Source organism: Strix uralensis, chromosome 18, assembly GCF_047716275.1.
Source record: "Strix uralensis isolate ZFMK-TIS-50842 chromosome 18, bStrUra1, whole genome shotgun sequence".
Taxonomy (NCBI): Eukaryota; Metazoa; Chordata; class Aves; order Strigiformes; family Strigidae; genus Strix; species Strix uralensis.
Window position 1 is genome coordinate 14,054,235 of NC_133989.1, and position 15,233 is coordinate 14,069,467.

A 15,233-nucleotide genomic window follows, 5' to 3' on the forward strand; every position below is an offset into this window, starting at 1 on the left:
AGGTACAAGCCAGCTCCACTTATGAAGCTGCGCAGCCTGGGTGGTGAGGGCAGTCACACCAGCCCCAAACTCCTGGTGCCCAGGTCTGCCCAGCATCCGGAGCACAGGGCTCTCCTATGCCTGCTCCTGCACACATAGTCAATGAGCTTTTAGCACAAGGTAAATTGATACTACAGTGCATTTCTTCACAAGATGAGAAAAAAAAAAAAAAAAAAAAAGAGTCAACACCAGCAAGATATTTCTTTTTCTCCATTACTGGGTCATTAGGGCATTTCACTGCATTTTTGCTGATACTTAGGTCTGTCTGCTATACTGTCATCTATGAAGGTAAAGCAGAAATGAAGAAATAACACCAATAATTTCAGTAACCTCCAGGGTCATCAGGAGCTTCATGGTCCCTGCGTTTTGAGTTATAACAATTGTAAAGTGAGTATGAGGGGCAAAGCCTGTACAAGTCAATGGAACACACTCTGGTGACATTTACCCTGGTGGCTGTCATTGCTGAACAACAAAAGCAACACGGGGAATCAGACAGGAGAAGCATTTACAAAGACTGCAGAGAACTTGCAGCTTGTAATAAGTTCCGTGCGCTGCAGGTTGCAAACTGATTCAAAATGGACTAGTCAACTGAATCATTTCAGTTTTGAGTCACCAAGAATGTGCTTAAATTTGAAGAGTGACGTGCATATACTTGGAGAAATGGATTTAAAATCAGTTTAAATATTTGATTAAGCAGGGGTGTAACACAGCATCCTGGCTTTTTTTTTTAAAATTCCATAACTTTCTCGCCTAGGCTTTACCCCATACTTTGTTCATTGGCCTCTTTCCCAGTAAAGGGATCAGTCATCACCCAACATGCTGTGGAACGCACACGGACCATTTGGGGGATTTGTCTGGATGCTGCCTGTTATCAGCAACATCTGGTTAATACAGATTGTAAGTATTTCTTAATGAAGTAAATGCACCCAAAGGCCTGAGCAATGAGCACATGGTAAATACAAATATAATTTAGTTAAACAGCAATTAACCATACTGCAGTTATCAGAAATGTCCTGTTAAACTTCAGCAGAACCCTGTCTGTCACACTGAATGGCAGCTATTCTTTGAAACTCTGTATTGCAAGAAAACCAGTTGATTTTGCTCCATCAATATGATCCATGTTTTTTTTGTGAGCAGGTGTCACTGACTTACTAAAACTGTGAACTAGTGAGAAAAAAAATCTTTAGAAGAAACTGTATACTACATACACAATATAGACACACAAAGTCCTCAAGCCACATCATAGATGCATAAAGAAACCAAACAAGTTCAGGCTCAAAGCTTGAGGCTCAAGGTTTCTTTAAATATAAAAACAAACAAACAAACAAACAAACAAAAAACCCTAAGCTTATTATTATGGCTGCAATAGAAGAAATGGGTGCTAATATTTTTGAACAGCATAATGAACCTGAATCTACTCCTGTGCAACTGTATTGTCTGAATGAGATTTATTTTTAATAGCTTTACAGGGGTGCTGAGTGGGTTTAACATTTGTTGAGAGAGGCACCTCTGGGATATGTCCTTTACCAAGGAAATAATGAAACAATTTGTTTGTTTCCTCTTTTCTTAAGTTAACCACACAGGATATTATCAGAAGCTTTTTAGATTGTTTTCTACAGCAATATGATTCAGAAATAATAAAACAATCAGTTTTATGCTCTTGTAACAAGAGAGGAAGAGAGACTCCCACAGATGTCCTGGCACTAGCTATAGAATGAGCGCAGTTCTGCCTTTTGCACAACTTGAAAACTTATGTAATTTTGCAAGGCTGATTGTCTTTAGGTGTTTCAGAGTGATACAAGAAGACATTTTAGTGCTGACCAAAGTGGGTAAATCACTCCTTTAGACTGTAAAGCCTGCTATATAACACATTGATACAGTTAGAAAAACAAAGAGTGCTCACTGCATGGATGGGCGAGAACTCTGACTTCATCCACAGCGATGTACCCTGGATGTCCTTTCAAAGAGACAGATTCAAATATCACCTGAAATACAAAATATGAAAAAGTTTTCTTAAAAAGAACAGCTACACTAGTCATTTGGCCAGTCACCATATTCTGCTCTTATTCCAATGTCTAAGTCATTCAAGGCATTTCATCATTAATAATGAAGGAATACCAAGGCAATTCAGCACGTACATGCATACCAAAGATTGAAAATCTGTTTGATATGGAAAACAAAAAGTTAAAGCAACATTCATTAGGATTAGAGACAACTATGTGCTTCTTTAATTTGGAAGAGCAAAAAATACCCTGTGTATATATGCAACTATATTCACTTTAAGCACCAGTCCAAGAACATTAAGTGGATAATCATTTGACATCTTGTTCTTATAGCATGCCTTGGAAAGTTGGAGAATGCTGCACATGAGATAAAATTCTCTTATTGAATCAATAACCCTCCATGGATTCATCTCAAGAAAACCTTGATTTGACATGCATGCCAGTGCAATAATAGAAAGCAAATTACAAGCAACAGATGACCCTGGATGCTAGTTACTGGGCTGAAATAAGATTCTCCCAGACACAATAAAGTTGTTTCTGCCTTTCCCTGGATTGAAGTGACATGGTCTGAGAATGAATATTCTTAAAAACCACATGTAGTGTTTCTCTATATTAATGGTACATGAACTAGCACTTTCTGTTTTATTGATGTATCTAGATAATGAAAGCGTTCCACTAATCTAGGTCTGAATAGGCAGATATTCAGTTACAGATGAACAAAAATCTAATTCTTCCCTATGGCTTTGTGATTTTACCTGGAAAACTGCCCCAATGCAAAGGATCTGTTACTAAAACTATACAGGCTATCTGAAAATCGGTGGTGTGGGGGAAAAAAAGCCTAAAAAACTGACAGAGATCAATAAAAGTAAGTTAACTACTGCCATATAAGCTAACTAAAAATTCAGGAGAAAACAGTACTAAGTATGTGCAGTTTGCCCCTCAGTTAAAGAACAGTAGGACATGAGTTGTAGACTGTGCCCTCATAGCAGTCTACAACCTCCTCAAGGGGGGCTGTGGGGGGGAAGTGCCGATCTCCTCTCTCTGATGACAGCACAAGAAACGGGATGAAGCTGCATCAGGGGAAGTTCAGGTTGGACATCAGGAAGAGATTCTTCACTGGGAGGGTGGCTGGTCCCTGGAACAGGCTCCCCAGGGAAGTGTTCATGGCACCAAGCCTGTCAGTTCAAGGAGCGTCTGGACGACGCTCTTCACCATATGGTTTAGTTTTCGGTAGTCCTGTGAGGAGCAGGGAGTTGGACTCGATGATCCTTATGGGTCCCTTCCAACCTGAGATATTCTATGATTCTATGAGGAACAGAAGTTTAGAAATGTTAAACTGCAATAGAAAAAAAAAAAGAAAAATGCAGGCTGATTATTTAACATCTTGGTAATGCTACCTCTCAAGGTAGTGTTTCTCTTTCCAAAGGAATAAAGTGCTCTCCTTTACTATTTTTTAAAAAAAAAAAAAGGGTGGAGATGTAATGGATGCTGTCCTCTGCATCTGAAAGGCATGTCCCCAGTTCCATTCCCTCTTCCTAAACTAATGTTCACACTGTATTAAATTGCTCACTTTTGCATGAGTATACAATAATGCTTTCAAAGACAGAGTTAATTAATATGTTCAGCTGGCAGAGTTATTACTATTAGAGCAGTATTCTACTGCAGCTATTTGTTTCATAGGAGAAAGTATTTCAGTAATTTGTAACCTCTAAAATCCATTACTAGAACACAAAGTTTACTACTTAAAGCCAGTTTTCAACACTTTTTTTCATTATAAATAAAAGACTGGTATCCCCAGTTTGTCACTGTTTAGCCTCTTCTTCAACTCCTTCATCAGAAGATTTAATACAGTAAAAGATTCAACTGTCCGAATGCTGATCACTGCATGCCCTGGCTAGGAAAGTAGACAAGTGTGTCATTCGTAAGTATAGAATTGCCATTAATCATTTTGCTTTGCATTTGGGCTTCCAGAATGTAGTTTCTACTCATGTTTCCATGACTTCCTAAGATCTGCTCCCCCAATTCAAAACACATCCCAATGTGAGATCTTCTGAAATACATCCATTAGAAAAAAAGACATGATAAAACCAGGTAGCACACAAAAATTAATAGGCAAAGATATAAGCTAAGAAAAGCTCAAGTGCTAACAATATGTAGAAACAATGTTCTACTCTAGAAGAAGGTGGACAAAAAACAGGCTGCCCAAAGAACAGCAGGAGGAAGCAAGTCTCTGGAAGATAAAATAATCCAAAAAACTGCAACAAGCGTTTTGTGTTATCAAGGTTCTTGACAGGCTTTTTAGGGACTGTGTAAGCGTATAATGCAAGTCCTTAATACAGAAATTACAATTTATTTTAGAAATTAAATGTCATTCGTGGCAAAAATTACACTTATTGGCAAGGTTGTGTAAGCAGCTACTGCGACTCCCTTCAGACTTGAAGTGAAACATTACAGCTACAAAATCTTATTTAAGTTTTGCATTTGTGAGTAGCCACAAGCCACAATGAACTAATTCTGAATTTCTTGCAAGCCAAGAACTTGGAAAGAAAAGTTCTCCAAGACACTGGCATTACCTATTAGTGCATGGCAAAAGTAAGCACCAATACATAAAGAATTGTCCTCTGTTAATTACCAACATGTAGAGAGTCTTTAATACAGCACAACTTAAGCTGGTAACAACCAAGTCAGCTCCTAAAAAACTCATGCAGAATCCACTGAAACGAGTGAAGGATTCCTCTCATTTCACACAATATTGTTTTGACAGACTATTTTATTATCTGTTCCACTTTACACTCAGAAATTCTTGTTATTTCCCAGTTCAAACTTCCACATTACTGTCTTTTTCTGTATTCTGCAGCATCTCAGCCCTATCAAAGCGAGAAGCACAGAAGCACCCAGATTTTCCTGAAAACAGGGAACCAAGAGCCAACACGAGGAAAAAGCAGAAATCCATGCTTATGGGGCCCAGTTCTGCAAATTTCACACTGAATATGTCTCACGTCCTTTTAACTTCACTTGGAAATGTAGTATAATGGTTGAGCCATAGGCATTTAACAATCCTTTACATTTAAGGAACTTTTCTAGAAATTAATATAGATGACAAATGCAAAGCTTTACTCTTAAAAAACGTTCTCAAATGCTCCTGGAACTGCAAATACTAAGTCATTTCATGTTTCCTTACCAATAAACAATCCTACATTTCACTGCTGCTATATACCAACAATGTCTGTGTTAGCGATGTAGCTTGGCTCATCTGTTGTGGTACAACAGTTTTCTTCAGGCATGGATCAATAACGTTCCTTGCTATATATCAAAAAAACTCTTTCTGGCGGACTCTAGTGTTGCCCTTGGTGCATTCTGGGACTAAGTTCATCCTTATGGCAAGCAGTAATTCAAGATTACATGTATTACCTTTCTCCAAGAACTATTACGGCTTTTTCTCGCTACACTAAAAACATTTGCAGGCTGGGAGTCCAAGTACAAGTAACTCTAGGGAGACATTATAAATCTCCACCATTCCCATGTTTATATCTCAGCAGAGTGTTTTTGGATCCAGATGACTCATATGACCCTTGCACAGAACTGCCAGACCTAAAACACAATCTCTGGCAATTGGCTTGGTTACTAGTGTTCCACTAGTCACATCTCCAAAGCTCAAAGTACTTCTCGAAGCCTCAGACCCAGGGCAGAGAGTTTCCCATCTTTTGCCTGACTGAATTTTCAACGCACACCGCAATTCAAGATGGTGTGGTTTCTGCGCATTGAGAGAGTAACCCATATTTTGCCTGACACAGATTTAATTTATTTAGGAAAAATGCTATTTTTTTTCCTGTGTAACCTGGTGGTTTTGAAATACAGAACATGCCTTCAGGCCTCTAGCATACAAGGAGTTCTCCATACATGCCATTTTGATTTAAAGCTGACAAATAACACTCCAATGGCACATCCTACATTGTGAGTGTCAAATGAGATACTCTCTAGGCAACAGTACACCCAAGCTTTTGTCATCCTGCCACCTCTGGACTCCTTTAGCCAAAGTGTTACTTTAGGCTGCCAAATAACAATAATTCTGACTAAGACTTTCACTGTGCTTTCCTCTTCACTTTTGCAAGCTTGAAGTTTTCTTCTTTCCTTTTTTTTTTTTTTTTTTTAAAAAAAACCCAAACTTTGATTAAATGTAGAAACTCACAGGACTGCAGACCATCAACAGAAGATGGTTTATAAAATCAGCAACTGATAACAGATCAGTCTATTAGATCCCCCACAATAGTAGGACAGATCTCAAATTTTGAAAGCCACACTTAAGGAGTAAGAATACAAATATAAGCAGAAGGAAACATCATCCCTGTTCATCAAAAAGTAAAAAGAAATCCCTTGCATTTTCTAGGAAGGAACTACTCCTAGGCAGTTAGTGCTGGCTTCCAATCTGTTCATTTTTGCGCTGCAGTGAAAAATTCTTGTTTGATTTAGAGGATTTTTTTCTCAGGAAAAGCAAACTTGACCTCAAAAGGACTTGCAAAAGTAATAAGTAAGGCTCAGGAAGTCTACTACTGGTATATCTAAGAGTAGGATCTCTCTTAATGTGAGATCAAGACTGTCTTTTCCAGGTTTTTCAAGCACTGATTATCTGGGTGAAAGATCATTTCTGTTATCTCTGTAGACCACCTACTATGAAGCAAATTCTGGTTTGTAACCTGGTTCATGTTAATATGAATGTAGTATAAGCACTTTTATGTGACTTCAGAACAAGTGACAAGTTGTGCACAGCCCTTAAAACACTACTTTCCACACATTTGCATCTCTTTATCCCTTCCTCTCACCCTGCATAGTGTGCTCTATGTATTCTGCTGATATCCCCAACTCTTTTTCAGAGGCAGACCGTTAAAGCATTCTACTTCAGCTCAGATTTTATAGACCTCCTAGCAAGCTATTAAGAAGAAAGAAAAAAAAAAAAAAAAGGCAAGATCTTCTATCTGCTGTTTTCTATCCACAGATTATTTGCTGCCTTTTCATGGTTTATTCTATCTTAATTCCTACCTCACTCATGTATTTTATTAGTATCATATGTACACCAGCTTTTCCTGCAAGGTTTAGAATACAATTACCTCCCAGGTTGGTTTTTTTGGTCTTGAATATAAAACAAGACAAAAACACACCTTCAACACCTAACAAGAAGTATGTGAGTTCATTGTGTGCAATCTCATCTAATTAAAACTACAACAATGACTGCAAAGTCATGAACATGAAGTTTGAAGTGGACAACTAATAAGTAGCTGTAAAATTAATATAACTGAAAAACCAACTTACCCACTACATTCTTCAACTTTGTGCTTCTTTAAAAAAAAAAATACATCTCCTAACAGAACAAGTAAAACTATGTTACAAGCAGTGCTAAAAAGAAAAGGAATAGGGGATCTGGTGAAGAGTATACTCATGCTGATAACATGGTAAAAGATTTTATTAGTAGCTTATGTACATACACCCCTCATATGGGCACAGGAAAAGTCCAGATGCAAAGCTGAGTGAACAAATGTTCCTTCTTATGGAACCAACCAAGGGCCAAAAATAGTTCAGGCAAATTTATGCAGAGATAGTTAAACATCTAGACACTCAGTTGTATTTACATTTACATACTGCCATGGAAAGCGCCAATACAAGTCTGTTTATGTGCCAATTTCATGATAAACAAGTGGGGTTTAACTTGCTGATAATTTGACTCCCTGCAGTCTATCCACCACTCTGTGACCTGACAACAACTGAAGAAAAAGGGTGAAGTGGGAACAAATATCTCAAGATGCCTATATAACCCTTTTGCTATAAATGTGCTGTATGTTCTCTAAAGCTGCTATATGAATGCTATTCATTCTGATAGGAAAAAGTTGGGAGGGGTAGATCTGATTTTCAGAATACCTGTTGCTAACAGTTTAGCTCATACCTATGTTCAAAGGAAAAAGAGAAAAAAGTATTACAAACACATACCTGATAAAAATGTGGCCAGAATGTGCTGATGGCAAGTTCTGCTTTCACCCATCCTTCTGTAACAACCCCCGAGACATTCCATATGGGATTGCCCTGTGGTCCCCCGTTCACCTTCACGTAGACGTTCAGAGAGCCAGGGCTCGAACGGTCTCTGCTGGATAAGTAATAGTGGAAGTCGATGCAGTGCGTGTCGTTTTCCTTCAGCGTAGGCAACAGCAAGTGAGCTTTCTGCCCAGATGCCCGCCCAGAGCTGTTCACCATCATGAAGGAGCCTACAGAGGAAAGCAAAAAGAGAAGAAAGTGTGGTTTTGCTTGGCTTTTTCAGTAAAAACAGTTCCATTAGAAAAGTCAATGACTCCCTTAAAAGCCAGAAAACAAAACATTCATCTGAAGAACTCAAACTAGCTGTTTTATGCTTGTTGTTAGTAACAGAAAGAAAGGGTATTAAAATGGTATATACACAAATACATTCAGGGTCAACTAGAAATACTTTAATTAGATAACTTAAGAAACAAAATAAAAATACTATTTTGCTTTTATTTTTTTATATCCTTGTGATAAAACAGTCACTCTAAACAGAAGCATATTCACACTTCAAGCAGCAACAAGGGTCTCTTACAGCATAGAATCCCCCAAAGGCACATTCAATAAAAAAAACTACAACAATGGGCCAACTTCTCAGCTGATGGTTGCCTGCCTGGCCCCTACCCACTTTGTGCCAATCTATACCTGTGAACCCTCCACCTTGGCACTATAAACTTTTGAAGGTTGTAATGTGTTAAGAAAAACCCAATTTTCAGAGCCCAAATGAATTAGGCTTGTTTAGAATAACAGCAACATCTCAACTAGAAATAATGCAACAAGGACAATTATTCTTCTAGGAGAGAAGGTCAGGCTGAATTTAGGGAGGAAAAGATATACTAAGGCAATTTATGAGTTTGTTAACCTGGAAGCTTGCATCATATTAACCATGGCACTTGATGTTGAACTCGGATTTTGATTCATCAAGCAGTTATTTTACAGCACATTGTGTCTCAACTCATCTCTTCACAGATGCATCAAGGTGACAAATGTTAGCAATAAGGAAAAACATTATGAGAGTTATTTGATTCAATTTTGTCTAAAGGATCTCCTTTATGTGTGTACAGACATTCACACTCAGAAAAAGCTGAAGAAAATACCGAGACTGGGGGGGGGAGAAAATCTGTGTGTCAGCAGCCAGGCATGATAATTTTTAATCAGATGCAGCCCTCTTGACACTCTCAGTCTGATGCTGTTGCCAAGACATGCTACAAACATATTTCTCTGCTGGCCTCTTGCAGTTCACAGAAGATTGAATTCGAAAAGCCCTGCCTCACTTCTAACCTACTGACTTTTCCCTATTCCATGCCATAGCAGCGTGACACTCAGATGAGCCAGATAAACATTTTGATCAATTCTGTGCAGTGAACAGCCATATATTCTAAATTTGTATCAACAGATACCAGCAACTTTCTCCCACAAAAGTGTTTTTCCCCCTGTGTTTATGAGATATATATGCATTTTGTAAAAGATTGAAAAGCACGGATGCAGAAGGAAGTCAATCTTTCAAAAAAAACCCACACACTCTAGAGACCTTGGAAAATTCAAGCACAATGCAAGCACAGCTGGGGAAGAGGCTGTACTAAGAAATATGAAAATTTATAGACAAGATGCTCTCTGGCAATCCTATCTGTCATTTTGCTATGCTGAAAATCAAAATGGTCCCAAGTCAAGAAATTCCAGATTCACAGCAAGGACTTTGAAAAACATAAGAGCTGAATCCAAACTTTTCAATTTCTAATAATCAAAGTCCATAAGATGGGATCCTGACTAATGTTCACTGCTGATCTAATTCTGCTCCCAGTCAATCACAAAATCCCCTTCTTCAGCAAGTACCATATACATGCTAGTCTTAAAAATCCACCCAAAATAAACTAAAGTTTTGAGAAACAGCAATTTGGATTCTGTTTCCATGACCTAAGATAATTTATCACCAGAAAGCACAATTGCCAATAGGCTTGAAGAGGCGGCACAGCCTGACAGTGAAGGCAGCAGGCTAGAAACCTGACAGCCTGGTTTCTAAGACTGTGACACTCACTTCCAGGATCTCAGTCAGTACACATAGTCTGCCTTATCTTCCCTTACAAATAAAGCAAGAATAGTTGTAAGAACCACTCTTCTACTGAGAATCTGGGAGGAAAGACGCTGTAAAACTGCTGAGTAACAGTAGTATCATATAGAGGAGTGTAGCAGCTGCTGTGAGACACGCTGCCTGCAGCATTTCAATGCCATTTTGAGAAACAGTACAAGATACAAAGAAGACAAGTTCTACATTTGCCCAATCTCATACTTGAGGATGATGGTGCAGTCAGTTAAAAGTCAGTAAAGAAAAGCAGAGCTCCTGTGCATCCACAGGGTTTTTGACCAAGAGCCTGCTGCACTGGGTAGGAACCCAGGAAAAGCAATTTTTGCACCATCATTGACTGGATCATTTCCCTTGTGCGCATCCTTCTCTTTTTTTTTTTTTTTTTTTTTTAGATTTGGATAATACATGGATTCCTACTGTAAAGAACTACTCTGAAGCTGTACTGGTACTGTGTCTTACACAATATGGTCTTGAACTGCACTGGAGTAGAGAAGTGTTTCAATAACAGAAAAATTTAAGGAGTATTTCACTTTCACAGATTCATGTATAAAAATACTGAGCTTTCCTCTGGGAGAAAAAACATCAGCTTTTATAAAAAGTTCAAAGCAATAATTACAATTTTATTTTTTGCCACCCACAAAAAAATGAATCACAAGCTATTCGTGGTATGACAATGGCCTTTTGTGCAACTGCTGACAATTTTAGAGAGAGTATGGAGCCTGAATCTAGCTACTGACAACATGAGCAAGTAAAATATCCATCCACCAAAAAGCACTTAAAATAATTAGTCTTAGTTACTAAAAGAATAGCCTTACAAACAATTGTCACATGCAGATTATTCATAGGTTCTTATTTATAGCTTATGATTTTTTTTTAATACTGTATTCCTAGAGATGCAGGAGGAAGTACTATAAAAAACTAGTCTCCAGTGAAGTCCTGGGAAGAGGTCTTATTTTATATGACGGTGCAAAAAATGAAACATTTCCACTTACAGTGCCATCTCTGTCAGAGAAAAGTACTCACACCTTGTTTAAATCAGTTTGTCACCTACTAACTATACCACATCCCTTATTTCTGCAGAGACTTAGTGTGGCACCTTCCACAACAAACCCTTTCCCTGGCTAGTCAAGGCATAGTGCACAACACCTCAAGCCCAGCCATCGTACGCGGGTGTAAACTTGTAGTTTCATCAAGACTATAATTGACATCGGATACAAGAACACACCAATCCACAAAATTCAGTTGTGAGTAAATTATATCCTGTCTTCTGTTAACTGGCCTTCAAATATACCCATCTGTACATGTTTTCATTTTTCTTTTCACAGTGTGGACTTGAAGGCATATCCTGTCCCCTGTCCTCTGGGACCCTCAGAAGGTTGCTCTGCATGCTCCAAGATCAACAGCTGAGATCCACTGTTGTATTATAAACGCCTATGCCCAGTGAAGCTTGTCTGGGCAGGGTACATCACTTAGAGGTAGGTGAGAGATCATGGAAATTGCTCCCACCAGAAAAAAAAAAAAAACAAACCACAACAGCCTTTTAAGGACAAGTATGGTTTCCCTTATTATCCTTAATAAAAATTGACATATTGTGATTCAGAGCCTGACAGCCTTCTTCAGACTGAACACAGAATTGAAGCTGATGGGACTCATTCTCAATTTATAGGCCTATATGTGCAAATAAAAGAGATAACAATCTGGTCTGGCACCAACAAACCACTTGTCACATTTTCCACTCATATAAAGAACAAGGGAAAGAATTAACATGTCACAAATGGAAATTATTGATCAATGGATGACTGAAAGCCACTTAAATATCTTCAGGCAAAAATCTGAATAAAACAAAAGGTATCTTGGAGAAACTCTTATTTAGACCACTGAATATACAATGTTGAAAAATAGTAACAGTAGAAAAAAAAAATCATTTAGCCTCATTGTTTTGTTTACCTCCATCCAGAGAGTTCAAATGTCATAAAGTCAACACTGAACTGAAAAAAATGAGTCCAGGGGAAAAATTACCTATGCTGTGTAAAAGTTCTGTTTTATATTTATTGGACACATAAGTATTTGCTCATTAAAGCAGATTGAATATCAGGTCAATTAAATTTAGTGTTCTTGGAACAACAGGTTAGATTCATTAATATCTTGCTGGTTTTGTCCTGAATAACCAAAAATGAATGTGTTATGTTTGGATCAGTCAGAAGCAAGGAGGATGGGAAGACGGTAAATAAATTCATTTTTAAAAATCCGTTCAAACGACAGGAACATAAAACGGCACTCTCTCATAGTTATTAAACATACCACTGAAAATTGGGGAATTAAACCATGAAGTGCTCTCTAGCTGGCCATAAATTTCAATTTTTCCCCTGCTTGGTGCATAATGATGCCTTGATAAGCATCCTATTATTGATGCATCTGCAACATATATCCTCTTTTTGGAGCTGAAATGCTACTCTGTAGCAGATGGTGGCTATTGTGTTTACACATCAGCACTTTATGATTGCATTTTCTCACGTCTGCAGTAAAAAGAAAGCCGTAATTGAGTTTTTAATGGCTTTGCACATTGTTCATTAAGATTACATGAGTGTGTGCTGACAAATGACAGCTGAAGAAATGAGCCACTGAGAACCCCTCGTGATCACCAGACAGACCTCAGTTGATGCTGTTTCACTGTTGGCTTTGAAGAACCATGCTGTTTAAAAGTGAAATTATAGCAACCATTAAAGACTGAATGTAAACTTGAAAAGAAAGCTGTCAAAATGCTTAACTGCAAAACGAGATTTCTAAAACCTTGAAAACCAGAATCAGGTACAGAATGTTCTTTTAAAGAGCAAACTCCTTCCCAAAATAAATGAATGGGTTTTCCAGCAGCTGTATCAGGTGCACGAGCATTTTTAGACAGTTTTGCTTATTTCTGAAGAGCAACTCTATCCCCAGGAAAGTAAGTCTGAAATCTGTCCTCATTAAGGTAGAACAAAGCAACACAGAATAATCCAGGTTGGAATGGACCTCAGGCCAAGCCCTGCTCAAAGCAGGGTCAGCTATGAGGCCAGATCAGGTTTCTCAGAGCTTTTACCTACTGTGTCTCACAAAGATCCCAGTAGGACTGCCCATTTCCTCTGGGAAACCTGCTCCATTGCTTCATTGCCCTCATAGTTTTTCCTTACATTCAGTCCAAAACCTCTTGTTTCAATTTATACTCTTTATCTCTCATCCTCCAGACACTCGCTGCAGTAAAGATCCTAACTCGGTATTCCCGATAACCTCCTTGTTGGTACATGGGGGCCTCTGCTAGGTCCCCCCAAAGCCTTCCTGCCCCAGGCTGAACAATCCCTGGTAACTCCTTAGCCTCTTCTTACAGGGCAAGTGCTCCAGCCCCACAGACTTGATGGCCTTCATTGAACTCGCTCCAGTTCATCAGTCTCTGATATTATGACACCCAAAACTGGGCACAGTATGCTCAACGCAATCCAGTGAGTGGCAATGAAGGGCAACCACTTCCATTTGTCTGCTGGGTATGGCCCTGTCGAAACAACCCAGGACGCCATTAGCCTGCTCTGCTTCCAGAGCACACCACTGGCTCACCTTCAGCTTGCCATCTGCCAGGATCCTCAGGTCCTATTCGACAGAGCTGGTCCCCAGCCAGTTAGCCCCCAAGCTGTCTTCCCAGGTATGGCTGTATTGGTCCACATCACATTTCAAAATGTTCCTCTTGGCCCAGTCCTTCAGTCTGTGTCTGTCCCTCTAAAAGATGGCCTTACCCCCAACTGTATCAACTGTTCCCTGAGTTTGACACCATCCAAGCAGCTTTGACCCATCTAACTGCCACCACCCATCCAGACCATAACACCCTAACTTGGAAACGTGTGAAGCTCTGTGCTGCCTCCGACAGCAGCAGCCACATAGATAGGACTTACTCTTCTGCAGTTCAACTACAGTAACAAAAGAGCTCCGATAACTTCGTACTTAATCAAAAATACAGGGGAAATTAAGCTGTTCTAATTGGATACAAAACCAAAATGTGCTAAGAAGGATGCTTATTAGAATAGTAAACCACAGTATTTACCAGTCATTTTAACCTATATATGTAAATGAATGAGTATATATCTTTGCAGTTTTAAATGATACATGAGAAGGAAAGCCTGCTACTGTAAGTCCCCAATACACAAGAAACAACTGCCACACGGACTGTGCAGATGGATATCAAAACGAAGGACAGTTCGTGGTCAAGGAGAACAAAGTTCTTTAGAAGAACATTAGTACATCGGCAGCTTTACAGGTATGATTTCTCACCATACTTTTCACCATCCTTTCAAGGTTATTATGAGTATGTTACAGAGCACAGACCACAGCAGAGATCCTAGAGGAACACCTCTGATAATCTCCCCTACTGAGAGTTTACTGCTGGTCTTTGCCTCTTACCTGCTCACCTTCTGAGCACTTTGTCGCTTCTACTGCAGCCTCATTTCTTTTAAGGAAGAGTCTTCTCAAACATCTTTTGGAAATCCATTGCATTGTTTTTGAAAGTCATTTTAACAACAATATCCAATTTACTTGACTTTTTTTAAAAAAGTCAAAGTATTTCAATAGATTTGTGAAGTGTGACTTTCCTTTGCAAGAGTGCTTTGGTTCTTGCCCAGTATTTCATTCTCAGTGGACTAGGATTAGGGTCAGAGCCAGTTCACTATCTCATATACTGACCTGGAAGTCCCTTATCACAGGTATTTTTACAGAAGGACAGATCAAGCAAGAGGTACCTATGCCAGCCAGCCAAGCAAGCTCATGCCTTTCCTGGCAAGGTTTCCACATACCATGTTTTCACATATCTTTTGGTAAAGCACATATTTATAATACTGTCAAGTCAATCTGAATGCCATAGAACAGATACTGAAAAGCATCTACACTAAGTATGAAAAAACGCGTTTAAGGACAATATAAGAAAAAAGTCCGTCTACCTCAAGACTTGGTTTCCAGCAGTGACAAAGTGGCCATAAGAACATAAGAACCAGGGTACTATGAAGCAGAATTTACGATTTCAAGCTTCT

The 15,233-nt window shown here is 38.9% G+C and overlaps 1 protein-coding gene across 9 annotated transcripts in view; it reads right to left on the reverse strand.

Moving 5' to 3' along the window:
• The window catches only part of PTPRT (protein tyrosine phosphatase receptor type T), a 473,479-nt gene that overhangs the window by 290,497 nt on the left and 167,749 nt on the right, over window positions 1-15,233 (reverse strand). For all 9 annotated transcript variants that reach the window (XR_012631402.1, XR_012631400.1, XR_012631401.1 and 6 more), the window contains exons 3-4: window positions 8,022-8,293; window positions 1,943-2,024 (exon numbers count right to left, since the gene is read on the reverse strand). Coding sequence is in view for 6 of the 9 variants with exons in the window: in XM_074888115.1 (XP_074744216.1) it covers window positions 1,943-2,024; window positions 8,022-8,293 (354 nt within the window). In the remaining 3 variants the exon portion in view is untranslated. The remainder of the gene's footprint in view (window positions 1-1,942; window positions 2,025-8,021; window positions 8,294-15,233) is intronic.